Genomic DNA, 16,133 nt, shown 5'->3' with positions numbered 1-16,133 from the left:
CAAGGGCTCATTGGGCGTCCCCTCATGCCACCCGGGCCCAGGTGGTGGAGGGTTCACCCACTGGAGACATTGCCCACACGTATTGATTGCCCACACGTATTGCTTGCCTACACGTATTGAAAATTTAGCTAGGCCCAGAAACCATTTTGTCTGGTAAAAATGGTGTGAGCTCAGCGCACTGTAGCGCGGCCCCCACCCTTGGAGAGTCTCAGTCATCCTTGTTGCCGCAGCACCCTGGCAGATCCGCTGCGAGCACGTTCCCACGAACAAGATGGACATGAGCTAGCATAATACACTAACATTGTAACAGTTCACCTCCCGCAGTGTACCATCGCTCCCAGCATGACCCAGCCAGCAGGCCTGGACAATGAAAAGAACGGTAAAATGGTCATCAGATGGCAGACAGTCTTTATATATATATATATATATATGTTAAGACCACTCGCAAAGTATGCTTTCTTCCACAAACCCTCTTATATTACAAAAGCCTGTAGAATGTATAAACATAAGAAAGCATGCTTCCATGATATAAGCAATGGCGAGCCCACCCCATTGCAGTTGGACGCTAATAATAAAGGAGCGCTCCAAGGATCTGGTTGTTACGTGTATCACTGGGAAGCCTACCCTCCATGGTTTTGCGCCATAACCAAGCTAATGCTGCTAGAGTACACGAGAAGACAAATGTAACTATACTATGGACTCATCTGAAGGATGCGCGAGAATGTACTCGGTATGTGTGTATGTCTAAGCCCCTTATGTGCCACCACCGTCACGTACAATGGCGGGTCATTTTCTATGTACTCCACCAACCCGACTACTACCTCATTTACTGTTAATGTATATGCATGTAACTAAAATACTGTAGCTGTTAAGACATAATGTACGAATACGGTACTCAGACTGGGTATAATCGAGACACATCCAGCAAAGCTTAAATGCATGTTTTGTATTGCTTACAATAAGTATTATAGAGTGTTCAAATGTTTGTGATGTTTTTACCTAAATCGGCAACACACGAGGGAGATACCTTTGTGAAATACGTGCAAGGCCATTCCCCCTCCCACCCTGCGAAGGCTGCCAAGGCATGAGAGCAGAGACCGCGCCGCGCTGCTTTACCTCCCCCAACCAGACTGGAGCCGCTTCAAAGACTTGTAAACCCCCTCTGTAGCACCCAAGGCCGCCACCCGCCACCTGCATTATTTACAGCACAGCAGTAAACCTCTGCCTGAACACACGCGCCCCCTCGTAAACCTCGCAACCCACCGGACCATCTCAGACTTATGGCCCTGTGCAATCAGGACACCCAACACTTTGACAACACACAGCGGAACATCCATAACAACTTCTAACAAGACAGAAAGGCCTGTACCGCCCGTCCCAGGCCCTGACTTAGCCCCTCGACCTATGGCCCCGGTCAACAGGACACTGGTAACCATGTCCTGACGTATTACATCCAGACCCCTCACAAGGTGCATTCCTCCTGTGTTGCATTAACCTGTAGTATAACCTATTGGAAGATTTACTAAAGAAGATAATATTTAACCGATTGAATGACTGCGGTGTGCATGGCCTAGGGCAAATAAGTCAGGAGAAGACATTCATCTCTGCCACTGGCCGCAATGGCACAACAACACCGCCCGGATGAACTCTGCCACCCTGCCAGGCCCAGCCCAACCCACGAGGCTGACCAGTGACGTCTTCCAGCCACAGCCAACCACATCACAGCAGCACCTATAGTTAGTCGTCGCCACCCAATCCCCTTGAACTTGTGCCCCCTATAGTGTGTAGGTTCTTATGACGTTTTTTGTAAATATATACGCCTGTCTTTGCTATTGTCAGACAGAGCGCTCTCGGAGTTTGCAGAGTTCTTTGCATGCCCTATTCTGATTGATAAACTCCCATTTACGCTCACCCGCACTCTGTCTTGGCCTTATTCCCATTTTGGGAGAGTCCTTCATTGTCTCTCATTGCGGGGAGGACCGTGCTGTTTGGGGACGCTTGCTTTCAAGTAGTACAACTTGCACTTCCTGTACACACTGCTAGCAAAGATGTCCAATTGAGGAGCTCCCTGGGATGTGAAGATCCCCTCTAGAGCTTCCTTGGAGGGCTCCCATTCACATAAGCTCTCTCTGCTCAGAGAATCCACTCTGTTCTCTGTCCCGGAAAGATGGACCAATGTCGGACGCATAGTTCTTCAGAGCACAGAGCCACAATCACATTGCTTCCCTGCACAAAGGCACTGAATCCAAATTACCCTATTTGTTGATGAAGTTGAAGGCCACTGTGATGTATGTTACCCAGATGGGAGGAAGACAACCAGGTTCATCCTGAGAGCCTCCAACTCTAGAAAATGAATGTGTTTCAGAGCGTCTGTTGGAGCCTAGAGTCCAATCACTGTAAGAGCTTGCCTGGGATCTCCCCAGCCCTTCAAGGAGCCTCCAGTGACCACTGTCATTTAGGGCCGGGTGACTGATGCAATGCCTCTCTCTGCAAGTTGTCTCACAGGGCCCACCACAGGAGATATAGATACACAGCATCCAGGACCTGAAAAGGTCTGCCATGCAGCCCTGGAATTGAGAACACTGACTCTGAAGTAGCTACTGGAGAGATCTCATGCAACACCATCTGCATATAGAAAGGCCATGAGGATCCGAAGAAGCAGAAAGGCAGAGGCCAGAACCAGCCTCTTGGACTGAAAGACCTTCATCATCTGAAGGATGTTCACTACCTAATCCTAAAGAGGGAAAGCCCTTTCCATGGGGATGTCCAAAGACTGCTCCAATGAACCAAAGGGACTGCATTCAGGGAGAAGCTCAATTTGTGATTGTGTCTGAAGTACTAATGTGCTGACAAAAGATCATGGGTGTGGACTTGAATACGCCAATTTTCCAGGTAGGGGAAGATTAAATCTCATCCCTCCTGAGAGGAGCCAGTATCACTGCTAGCTGTTTGTTGAAGACCCTGGGTGTCAATGAAAGACAAAATGACAGAATTTAAAACTGGTAATGTGAGTTTCCAACCAATAACCTCACTTACTTCCTGTGTTGGAGATGAATTGGAACATGCAAGTAGGCCTGGTGGAGGTGCAGGGACATGACCAGACCTGCAGTTGAGGGTCTCTATGATCTGGACCAAGGGGAGCATCTTGAACTTGTCCTTTCACAATTACAAGTTAAATAGTTTCATCAGAGTCACAATGGGAAGCAGGACTCTTTTTTGTCTTCAGAACAGAGAGCAAATGGATTACCAGCCCTTTACTCTCTATGAACGAGGCACCAACTCAATGCCACCCTTTCTCAGAAGCTCACATACCTTGTACAATAGGAGAAATCCTGGAGGCAGTATGGCTGAAATGAGAATGGATAGGCAGGTGTTGAAGAGAACGGATGCAGTCACCTTGAGGTATCTCCTGCAATGCCCAAGCGCCAGTGGTGGTGTGATGCCACTCATGTATGAACAGGGCCAAACTTGATACTACTGTAATCAAATGAGGGAAGTCCAGTTAACCATGGCTTGAAACTGGGAGCTGCTGCAGGGACAGCAGAGGTGGCTACACCCTCACATTGGCTCCTTTACCTCTTCCTTGGCAGGGTGGGGTGTCAGTGTGGTTGCTTGCCAGTGGGGACCTGACTCCTGCCATGTTGTGAAAAAGAGATTAATCAAAAAGCATGAGCTTTGGACTTTGCCATTGCCTTGGAGGGCTGGAACCTCTGCAAGAGATCATCAGCCTTTGTAAGAAACACGTTTGATTGGACTTCAGGAGAGTATCCTGTAGTTTACATCCACAGGTCTGAATCAATACTCATCCCATCAGCAAAACAATTGGCCCTGTCAAGTCATGACTCAAAGATTGGTGGTGCAGCATCATTACATTGACCTACTACAGTGTGGAACTCTCCTTCATCTCTTCAGTCAAAAAATTCTCTGCCGCCTTTGGCGATACAGACCACATGGGTACTTGGCCTAGGACGCAGGTAGCATTAGCAGCCCTCGAAGCAAGTCAGTATGAAGCGAAAAACATTTAGTGGACGAATCAAGTTTTTTGCTCTCCCTGTTAGGGGGCAAGGAAGAAAATGATATGGGGTCTCATTATGAGTTTGGAAGTAATGCAGTGGTAAATCCACCTGATTGCCATCAAACTCTATTAGCTTTAAACCCACCCAGTCCAATTGATATACCATAGGATTACTAACAGTGACATGGAAATGTTAATCCCTATTTATGGTGCGGTAATTCTGCTTCTGTAATTCTGCCAACTTTTGGCCTTTCAGTAGATGATTTATATTCAGAATAATTCTGGTGGTAGATCGTCCACTTTAAGGTCACACACAGAATTCAGGAGCTCTGTAAATGCAGTGCTAATCCTATTACCACCCAAAAAATGGCAATAACAAAATGACTGACACTGTCCAACTGCACCGCAGAACTCGTAATGAAGCACAGTCCCACCAATCTCTCAATTGATGGATGTGACGAAAGAAGCCTGTATTCGAGGCCGGGTGGACACTGTTTCTTGGCAATGTCACAGCCAGGGCTGGACTGGGAACCAGAAGTGGCTATTTAATTTATTTTCAAAGTGGCTACATATTAGCATACACTGGAAACATTGTAACAAATGATTTACTTCATCCCACTCAAAGGAGGCCGATGTTGCAGAGGTCCAGCAGGATTTCTCCAGAGTTCCCTGTAGGCCAGTCCACCACTGGTCACAGCCTACTATAGGCTGCCGAGCTGGCTTCTTTAGGTTCATAAGGAGTAATAGGAGTCATCTGCAATGAGCCCTGATACTGAGAGACATTCTTCGGAGAAGGATACCGACAAAGAGAACGTTGATATCTCACCTGAGAAATGAACCTGGGCTGTACATTACTTCGATATTGGCTAATAAGCCTTTGTATTATGCATGGAAAATGCTCTTCAAATGTAGATTGCGCAATTAGGAAGCTCATGATTCCAACCGTTTTCAGAATTATCCTCTTACCCTGTGATTAAAAAGAGCAGTGATTAGCAATCAAATCTCAAATTAACACTTAAAAAGTATCTTTTCTTTTATGACTGATATATGATTAGACTCTTATTGGCCGGTCACAATTTATTGTGCCACCCGTAGCAAACACCAATTTATAGACGGTTAAAAAAAGGATATTCCATTTGTTTATTATTTCTGTCTTTGATTTCCATCTTGTAATGTGTCGGGGTTCTATATGCAGTTTCTACACAGGTGTCTTGAGGGTCATTGTTCCAGCCCAGACGAAAGGACATTTCAGATCCCGATTAGCATGAACTGGAACATTGGTGCAGGAACAGTTCCCTGGCATTTCTGCTTAGAAGGGTAGCCTAGTAGAACTTCAAATACAAAAACTAGCATAAGCTGCTAATGAGATTGAATTAAGCATTATAGAAGTGGAGAGTGTTCATTAACGAGGGATAATTGCCCATGCCAGGTTATGGCTTAAGGTAGAGTCAATGGCAAAGGTTTGGGAGAACAATTCTCCCAACAAATAATGATCATTGCCATGGTCTATGAGGCTGTCGAACATTGAACAAATAAGATCAGTAAGCCAGGTGATTTTGATATTATAATTATTTTAAATGAAATGAAAAGAACAGTTAGCTAATACACTTCAAATACTAATATATGTATCCATATATTTAATAAATATAAATTTATCTGAGAACCTTTAATTGAGGTTAACAGAGATGTTGGACTTGAAAACATTCTTCTCCATAATAACCAAAACATTGAGTTTAGAATTGTAATCAATGTAAATCAAATATTCAATTTAATAGATTTTTTTTATTTTTAGAAAAGATACATTTATATTTATCCACTCTTTCCTGTGCAAATTGGAAAGTACTCTTTTTCTTTGCTGTCAAAATAGTACTGCAGTTCTCCTGAATGTCTGAAGCACAGGATATGGCTGGAGGAATTGAATGCACTCTAATTGGCTAAGGGGGGTCAATAGCAAAACGCGCTACTAAGACTGAGAAGTTGGAAGACCAGGGGCCAGATTACAGAAACTTTGCGCCAATGCAAGGGCAAAGTTGCGCCCTATTAGCACTAGGGCAACGTTTGCCCAATTTTTAAAACACTGGCATACACTAGAAAACAAATGCTCCATGACAAGGGCAGTTTGGCATATTAAAAGCACCAGGGCAGAAATTGTCCTAGTGCAAAAAAGATGCATTTCTACTGCATTTGTGCACCAGGGCAAAGTTTGCCTTAGTGCTAATACGGAATGGTATTAGCACTAGGGCAAAGTTTGCCCTGATGCAAAAATGCATAAAAAATGTATCTTTTTTGCACTAGGGCAATTTTTGCCATGCTGCTTTTAATATGTCAAACTGCACTTGTCATGGTGCAACAGTTTTCTAATGTGTCCCAGTGTATTTAAAAGTAGGGCAAACTTTGCCCTAGTGCTAATACCGTGCAACTTTGCACTTGCACCGATGCAAAGTTTCTGTAATCTGGCCCCTGATCTGATGTTGAACAGAGAATTGATAGAACATTTTGAAAAGTGGTGAACAACTGATACAAAACCTTCATATCTATAAACAAAGAAAAATACTCACACCATCCTCATCCCACTACACAGTTCAAACCTTTCACATTGTGAGCTAGATGAATCATGAAGCATTTGGTACATTTACTCTCAGCTCCAAATTCTAGGCTGCAACACTGTTCTTCTGATACTTTCCAAAAGGATTTCTTAGGATTAGAAATGTTGAAGTTCTGTCGCAAGACCTTCCATCTTAGAAAGCCCTTACCTCTAAAGTTGTATTCCCAAGCCAGTTGTAAAAAAGCACTTCAAAAGCCTCATATATGTATTTTTCAGTGGTCTCCTCTGAAATGACCGGTTCCTCGTCTGCTATCTTTACGGCTTTGAAATACTTGAGTGCTCCAATACTGAATTTGAGGATCACTAAAATAAAAACAAAATTAACATAGTCATTTGGATTTAGTATCTTCAAATAAAGTGTATGTTTAAAGCTTTTTAATGTGACTCAAACCAATCCTTAGCTGGATGCAAGCAGAGAGCCATAACAAAATTCACTACAGTCATTTGTGAGGAAATGCATTAAATTGTCAATTGTTATTTAATTCAAATTTCCAAGCAAGGATCATAACTTTGCACGTTATGATCATGTGGGAGGTTGAGAACTAGTTTTAGTGCATCCCAAGAACACATATGAGTGCAGGTCACGTTGTAATGACTTAACAGAAGGAGCAGTCCCTTGCATGTAAGACCTTAGTAATACCATTTAGCAAAGCTAGTATTGCGACGGCATCAGAAAGGTAATAATGAGGTGGGATGAAAAAAGTTGCTTACCCGTGACTATGGTTCTTCAGCGCATTCCCATGGTTTTTAATACATCTGCATCAGGCTGAGCGCATGTACATACTTTGCTTTTCTTGCATGGAAACGTTTCACTAGAAAGGGTTGTCATTGTGTGAACGCAGACTGATTTTAGGTAATTTGTGAAAAATTATTTTGTGGACCATGAATAGGAATGCATGTCTCTTCATTCCAGAGCAGTGCTCTTGCTTGTACTGTGAGCGTCTCTTTTAGTTGTAGTAACATTGTTTAGCGAAAAGATCTATGGGGTCTTGAAAGTGAACAATTATAAATATGTGATAGCCTTGCATGCATTGTCATTGCATCCTGGGCAAACTGCATGTCTGTTTCATTTTTTTCATTTTTAAATAACAGATCAAACAATGAATAGAGATGAGTATAGATGCATAGTTGGGTGACCTGTTGCACTATATAAGTATACCACCGGGGGATATAATCCGACAGGTTAGATTTTCTCTGGCAGTTTTATTATCTATTCAGGTTTAGTTTCGCTATATGTAGCCCCAGGGACAGTAATGAACCTTATGACCGATCAGCAAATTCATTCATAATGTTCTCCTAACTTATACATGAACTCGTGATTTTCAACAAAGTACCAAGAAACTGAGGAACCAGAAAAATAGCCTGGAGACCATTTATTATTAAGTTTCCAATTCACACTTCAACTGACTGAGGCCCTTGGATGACAACTTTGGAATAAATGTACAAGCAATGGTGTTTGCACAGAAAGTGACACAACTTTCATATAGTTGATTTGTGAATTTCAGCAAAAGGAAATGTTGGCCATGAGTGTTGAAATGACAGCATTCACTTTGTGCCACAAGCTCATGGATTGCCTCAAGGATGGCGCTCAAACATGATTGGATGTTTGTGAATTCAGTCTTGAATGCCTGGTTTAGATATTCCAGTGCCTTGGAGACTTTTTTATTTCCTGAGCATTATTTTCCTCGAGTAAATTTCCAAATTGCATTGTTTGGTTGAGAAACTTTTAACTAGAATCGATTGGATCTACCTATACTGCAGACAATTTAAATTGAACACATGACAAATAAAAAAAACAATGCTGCAATTATATCTATCATATATAAGTATTGTGAATGGTAACATTAACAGGGATTACCCTCCAATTTAAGGGGTTTGTTTTATTGGAGCAAGACTTGGTGGTTTTGAAGGTGGAGATTATGATGCTGTGGAGCAGATTATGTAATCTATAATTAGTACCAATTAACCTTTAATAGGTAATCAATCACCACAAGCAAGCTATTCAGTCAAGGAAATGCCCCTAGAAATATCACTTCAGTATTCAAAGAAAATCACTAAAGTAAAAAAACGATTTGAGGAAAGAAACATGAGTAACAAACACACAGATATTTGCAATTCAAAGGTGACCAAAAAATTGTCATTGAGAGAACAATAAGATTTTATTTTTCAGTAATAGCATATACGTGCTAAATAAACAACGTCCTTGAGAAGAAAGAAACTTACTTCTTTATAGACAAATTCTAAATGTCAATACTTCTTTTTCCTGAATGAACAGGTATTCCTTTCCCAAAAGGTATTAAAAAAAACGTTGCATGCAAGAATAGGCACAAAGGGAGCCAAATGAATTAGCAATGCAATAACAAGATCCTACTTGAACAGTACTTTGACTAATAAAAAAACTTGCAAATGAGCGATAAAAAGGATCCCACGTCATAGAATGCACAATAATGCAAAAAGGAAGGTAAACAAGGTCTATGGAAAAAAATAAGAGAAGACATATATCACATTGGTGCAATCGTGTCAACATATGAAACATCAAATCACTGAATGCATTATCCAAAGTTTATAATTTTTAGGAAGAACAGCTGTTTTTGTACATCAGATGTTTGCTTGTGGCTGGGAGGAAAATATTCCATTGAATGACCTGATTAAATGTCTGCACACATGTTTGGAGAGGCAGGTGTGAATGTGACAAACTGGATTAAGAAGCATGTATATGTGGGCATGTTCATACATATTGCCTAATTTGGTGAGGACGTTGGGATTACCAGAATATCCTGGGGAGTTCTCTCTAAATATATAGATCACACATGGGCTCCAAGAGGGCTGGTCTGGTGATGCCTTTTTCTTAATTCTCTGGCTCAGTTCTCTAGTCCATCATAGCTACTCTGGTGGGTTGCCGTTTACACAGCTAACGGTGATGCAATCGATTGTGTGGTCCCATTCTTATATCTGCATCCTATGTAGCCTCTTCAAGTCTCATCTCCATATTACTCTCGATCTGAACCTTCCTGAGAGCCAGGCAAAGGCTTTTCTCCACAATGTCCCCTATGTTTCTTTTTTTTTCTACCTCGGGCACACTTCTTATTATTGTTCATTGACAGTCTTTTAAATTTGCCTTGATTTTTTTGTACAAAATGTTATTGCGGCAGCATGCCATAAATACTGAAATCGCTTAGTCCATACCCTAGGAAGAAACCAGGACACATTAATTACTGCATCCCATGTTGTTGATTTACATAATCTTAGAGGCAGTGAATTCTCATACCGAGAAAATCTGCATGCATCATTTTATCAAGAGAGACATGTCTTTTGCAGACAAACTGTATACAAAATATGTCAAAAATTATTTTGCGGTTCTTTACCACTAAAATACTGCTTCTCTAGTCAAAGGATCGAATCTAAAGGGTCGACAGGTCAGAGGATCGACACCAAAGGGTCGACAGGTCAAAGGATCGTTTTTTTTTTTAAATATATGTATTGTTTTAGGTTTTCGTTTAGGGGAAAAAATTGGTTTTTAGCAAAAAAAGGGGGTTGACGGGGGACCCCCCAAAAAAAAAATGTGAAAAAAAAAATTCGATCCTTTGACCTGTCGACCCTTTGGTGTCGATCCTTTGACCTGTCGACCCTTTAGATTCGATCCTTTGACTGGCAACCGGCTTTCCCCTGCCCCGCCTCTTTGTTATTCAGCCTGTAAACTGAGTAGTAGAATTGGCAGCAGGAGATTGGGAGATGACTAATTTCTTATTCCTCCCAGGGGATACTCTTGCAAGAGTTTTTTTAAATGTCTACCTTCTGCAAGCTCTTTGCTCCTCAGTCTCTTACCTCCAGATATCCAACTGCGAGAGTTCCCCTGCAAGATGAGCAGGACATCAGCACTGGAGTTAAATTCAAATTCTTACAGATATGAATCTAACAGAGCCTGTCATTTCTAATAACATCCTGGAGAGATGTCCAGATGCAGCGTTACAGTGTCAAAAACACACCTGTTCTTGCAAGAACCTGAGAGAAGCAATCCCAAATAGTTCCAATGAACTCATGGAACGTTGTAGCAGATGAATAAGAGTTTTAAATATTTATGTAGCCTACAGACATCATTTTTTGGTAGAGACCTTTTAGCCAGTTACCCATTTAAATTCAGGAGAAAGTTCCTTTCATGTACTATAGTACTTACCATAAGTCCATAACATCTTGACTATTACCTCTTGGGATTGCAATAACTGACCCCCACCCAAAACCACGACTCTGCACAATAGCCATGACCACACCAGATTGATGCTGCAAATGTCCTACCAGAACCCTCTTAACATTTTTAACCTCTACGCTCAAACACCCAATTCCCATCCCAACCAGGTTACTGACACACACAGCAACTGAATAACCCCCCCAACAGACATCAATCATCAGAAGACTACACCTCTAAGCTCATCTTATATAACACAGTCGTGGCCGATGCATTCTAGCACCATGAGCAAACAAGGCTCCCCTCTAGGCATAAATACCTCAAGGCTTTTGAAAAAAGGACACCTAGAAACAGCCCTGCACACTGAGCCCAGGGCACTTCTGCTCCCCAAGCAACAACACACAAGCAACACATCTTCCATATTCCTCTTCTCCACACTAACAAAACTCACCCTCCTCTTTTCCAGATCCACCACAGTGCCTAAAGAGCACACTAATGGCAGCCATACGCAGTACGAATACTACCATCTAAGCATAACATAATCTTTACACTAGGCCATGAAGGGTCTACATTCTATGGCTTTAAAAATCAGTACAGCGAAAAGAAAGAGTAATATTCAAGAGTGAGGTCAACATCAGACGAGGATCAATGTTATGGTGGTGCCTCCTCAGTTGGCACTCTAAATCCGATTAGAAAGCACACCGGTTGGGTCATTTCTGAGGATGAACATTTAGAAATGAAAGACTACGAAACAGAATGTTGATTGGTTGATTGGTTACTAAGGCCAAGCACTTAGCAACCTGTATAAAAAGGAGTGAAGGATCTAAAAGGCTGCACAATGTGGCAAAAGGAAGACAGAAAGAAACCTCTAGCATAACATTCACATGCATTACTATGTAGAAGTGCAAGGGAATCACAACCCCCCCCCCCTATCTCTCAATTGGCACTCTACACAACCTGCCTTCTCCAGGCATTATCACAAATTAAATTGTACCCATGTGATGCTGAGCTTAGGTCCCACAACATCGAGCTGAGTTATGATCTGTGCAGTAGTCACTGACTCTATTAAAATGTCCCTTACCTTATCCATCCCCCACTTGTTCTACTCTCCTCTATTCAACCGCACATAAACTGGTAAAATACCCTACTCAGGGACTGGTATCGCCATCTGTAATCTTTCCTCTTTATGCCATGTTTTGCTTTCAACGGCATCTACACTATTAATTTAAAAAATAAAACCATACAAATGTAGTGTATTAAAAAAAGTACAAATAGTTATTTTTTTTGGTAAAGCAAATGATATGTGATCTTGTAGAGATGATATCTTTCAAGACGAGAAAGCTCGAATTCCTCAGTCAGTTATAAAATAATGAAAAAATATTTTTTTTTATAGCACAAAGAAGCGTGATGCCATATTAGAGGAATACAAGGTTAACCTGGGTTAGGTGAACACGCCAAAGGAGGAGGCATTGCTTCTGTATGTTTCATTAATTCTTGTTCTTTATCACGCTGCTTAAAATGGTAAAAAGCACATTTGGTAAAAACAGAACATGAGAAGCTATTGATTTCTGTTTGATGCGATAATTCCAACTACATTTTAGGAAGTTGCTGATTAGATCCAACCTGCATGCTAATTGCTTTGTGTTACGTTCTGTTATCTAGTGTCTGCAAACGCATGCTAGAGACAAATAGTCAAACCCTTTCTTGCAGTGAAGTGGGAATCATGCATGCATGTACTTTTGTGCATACATTTATCTCTCGACAAGGAGAGAGGTACAGCTCTATGTGTCCCTGTTGGTCTAGTAGACTATCTAAAGGTTGAGGGGTAGCTGTCTGACAGAAAGAGGTTCATGTTTGGTAGTGAGACGTATCTTTCTCACATGTACATCAATTCCAGGTTCATAAAGGTCTTGCAGTTCAGGCATTTTCAGAACACGCCTTTACCTTTTCAGCACGTATATGGCCAATGAATGCATATCATGGTGTCGCGCAACCAATGTCGAGTTAGTACATTCTACAACAAATGTAGGATCAAGTGTTAGTTCCTCACGTTGGACTAAAAATGACCATGAGCTGAATAAAAGATGACATCCTAAAACCTAAGATTTTGCACGTAAAGCCCTTCGTAAGAAGAAAGTCTGCATGAGGTACTCATAGGACTCACCCTGGCACATAGCAGTTTTTAAGCTGTCCTCCAAGACCAGGCGAATTACACCTGTCAGTCGCTCCATGATCTGGTATTGATAGATGATCCGAGACACTGCAGATGAAAAAAATGAAAATCAATGTGCTTGTTATTGCTCCTTTGTATATAACACAGACAGGTGAGAAGCGCGGCAAAATGAAATGTTAAGTTAGCAATCGCTGCCTATCCCTTTCTGCACTCATGCAACAGACCCTGAGGAAGTCTATGGTATACATTGTGGACAATCCATGATCAGAGGTGCAGTGTGACAATAACATAATACTGGAAATATTGAAAAATATGTATATATACTGAATAGACCCATTCTGAACATGCACATCAAACAACAAGTTGTCCTAAACATGTATGTCTACCACTAATTTGAGGCAGGACTGTATATAATGAAACCTTAAAGCACCGTCAATATGAAAGTAAACAAATCTTGTATAGCTAAGAGTTTCTATCAGCATCCACTCGTTCGCTAAAATGTCAGAGGCTGGTAAGACCTAGTTGCGAAATGTCTGCTGCGCCTCCTGCCCGATCAATGATAGGCCTCCTCAATGCTTTCAATGAAATGGGTCCTTTTTTTAATGTTTTGGCTGCATATAGAGAGCACCCATATGCTAAAAAGATGGCAGATTCCACCAATTCTCAATTTACATAATGTATCCTCTTTCATGACTTTCACAGAGTGTGGAACTTTAAGCACTGATTAGCAATAGCTAGAAGTTGTTGGCGACACTGGCAATATAAGTATATGTGTCAGCATCACCTATGTTCCACAATGCTTGTGGCAATTTGAAGGTTATGGTGTAATTCATTGTGGATTTTCAAAGCAGTTCTGAAATCCAAATTGCTAAATTGCTATGGGGTAATTCTGCTACGGGCAGGAAAGAGGCCTATGGTGAGGAGGCAAGGGGCCTCATTACACGGTATGCGGTAACCATGGCGCTATTAGCGCTATGGTTGCCGTCGGTATTTTACCGTGTCCGCCTTGGTGGATGGCGGAATTACTCCAAGGTGAGCGGGGGCGGTAATTCCCCATTCACCAAGACACTTCCCCATTCCCATTTTTGCCCCTATAGGGCTCAATGGGAATGGGGAAAGAGCTAATTACGGTACCGCAAATTGCGGTACCGTAATTAGGACCAAGATCCCTTTGCGGGCCCGTTCCCTAAAGGCTGGTAAAACCAGCCGTTGAGGTCGGGTTCCGCAAAGGGACCTCGTAGTAAGGCGGTAAGGGTTTACCGGTAGCAGTGCCCTTACCGGTACCGGTAAACCCTTACAGCATTCCGTGTAATGAGGCCCAAGTTCTTGTTATGTTTCAACTCCTTGAGACCATTTGATTTGGTTCCTCTCTCATGCCAGGCATTGAGGGTCTTATTATGAGTTCAGTGGTGCAGTAAAAAAAGTGGAGGTTATTCCGTTTCTGCAACTGATTTGGTTGTAATGGAATTACTGCCATTTTCCCCACAGTGTTGAATTCCTACTTTGAAGGTCAAGTGAAGTATTCATCTCGAGTAAACACCTGGAGGCAAATCCTCCACTTTACCTGCATTAATACTCAGGGTTATTCCACCAAACCCGCCCCCCCCCCATAGAAAAGGACGTCCTTTGGGGGACACCAGGGGTTGCACATGTGACACCTGAAGTCGCCCTTACTAACCCCTGTGGTCTCCCTTGCTACCCTTAAAAAAACAAAAAGAAAATAAATATATATGTTTGATTGAAGCTCCTGGGTTGTGGCCAGTGCCACGTGGCTCTTTGTTTCTGGAGTGCCTGGCTTTCTTGTTCAGGCCTCTTTAAAAAAAAAAACAGGGGGTTCCACAAGTTTAACACTTTGAGCAGTGACCGTAAATAAGAAAGAATAGGAATAATATATAATTTGCCTTTCTGGAATTCAATGCAATAATTGCTAGACTCATTAAAGATTTATTTCAGGCACACTTCAGGGGTCGAGTCCCTGATTTAGTCTGTTCTTCAACACATCAAATTCACAATGCAGACAAAAATTTACAAAAAGCATTTAGAGTAGAAAAAGCGTCCATTTCGGATTATGTATTTTGTTTTTCGCAAGTGGCAGTTATAGCATGTTTTTTTTTCTGCCGTTGTCTCTGTTATGATCATCGCAAGACATTCCATCTCGGTGTCCTCGTCACTTGACAAAATTCTTGTGCCTAAAAGCTAATCTATAGTCTAGAAATGTTGGACCAAAGTACATAAAGTGGCCCTTGATTTCATTGTGCCACAGGTAATGCTTTGTTGTAATGTGTATATCTTTCCTAGCTCAATGGCATGCTGTTCAGGATGTTTGTTTGCATGTATGAGGTAACCAGTGCTCATAGTACGGTATGCCATGTGAGTACACTGCTTTCCCTGCGCTACCCTACATTCTTTAATACACAGTTATAAATCCTCCCAATTGTATGTATTTTGCCAAACTCTGAAGCCTGAAAAGTAGATCCACACAGGCTTGACATGTGACCAACCTTGCACTGATGAACTGACCTGTTGTTACATCTCTGTTACCAGTTTAATGGTATCCACTACAGAGTGTAATTTGCTTTATGACTTTGGGAACATTCACACATGTAATTTCTTATTTTGCTATAGCCGGTAAGACAGCAATAGCCAGTAAGAAGGCTCAGTGGGTTGAGCGCTCGCTGCTGCAATATGTGTGTGATCTGCAGGTTCGAATCTCGGCAAGGCCAACTCAGCCTTTCATTCTTCTGAGGCTGATAAATGAGTAGGAACACAGGTTGGGTGATATTTGGTGTATATTTGTTCTATATACAGCGTTTAAGCATAAGTGCTATATAATAACATCATTATCATTTGGCCTTGGAAATATGCTTGCATTCACAGTAATTTGGTAATATGCACCTATGCAAACTGATATTAACTATACATATGGTGATGGATTCTTGTTGAAATGTTGGTCACATTATAGTGATATCATAACCATATTTTTCGTATTGTACTTAGGAACAATGCTGTGTGATGCCACTTCCTGTTTTGTCAAAGGGTGAAAGGTCGTGTTCCATCGCTTCGCATTATGTAACTTCCGGGTGGGGTCAAATGACATCATTACCTGTGATGTCATCAGAGGCCGCATTGCGTGTGATGTCACTTCCGCTACCCCAGG

At 41.8% G+C, this 16,133-nt stretch overlaps 1 protein-coding gene across 2 annotated transcripts in view; it reads right to left on the bottom strand.

Moving 5' to 3' along the window:
- LOC138520101 (maestro heat-like repeat-containing protein family member 1) overlaps nt 1-16,133 on the bottom strand; it is a 758,658-nt gene that overhangs the window by 390,705 nt on the left and 351,820 nt on the right. For both annotated transcript variants that reach the window (XM_069632611.1, XM_069632612.1), the window contains exons 7-9: nt 12,968-13,063; nt 6,769-6,923; nt 4,842-4,982 (exon numbers count right to left, since the gene is read on the bottom strand). In XM_069632611.1, coding sequence (XP_069488712.1) covers nt 4,842-4,982; nt 6,769-6,923; nt 12,968-13,063 — 392 coding nt within the window. The remainder of the gene's footprint in view (nt 1-4,841; nt 4,983-6,768; nt 6,924-12,967; nt 13,064-16,133) is intronic.

The sequence above is a fragment of the Ambystoma mexicanum genome, chromosome 13 (genome assembly GCF_040938575.1).
Source record: "Ambystoma mexicanum isolate Mex_15411 chromosome 13, UKY_AmexF1_1, whole genome shotgun sequence".
Lineage (NCBI taxonomy): Eukaryota > Metazoa > Chordata > Amphibia > Caudata > Ambystomatidae > Ambystoma > Ambystoma mexicanum.
The sequence above is the reverse complement of the archived record's forward strand: the minus strand, read 5'-3'. Positions and strand labels throughout refer to the sequence as shown.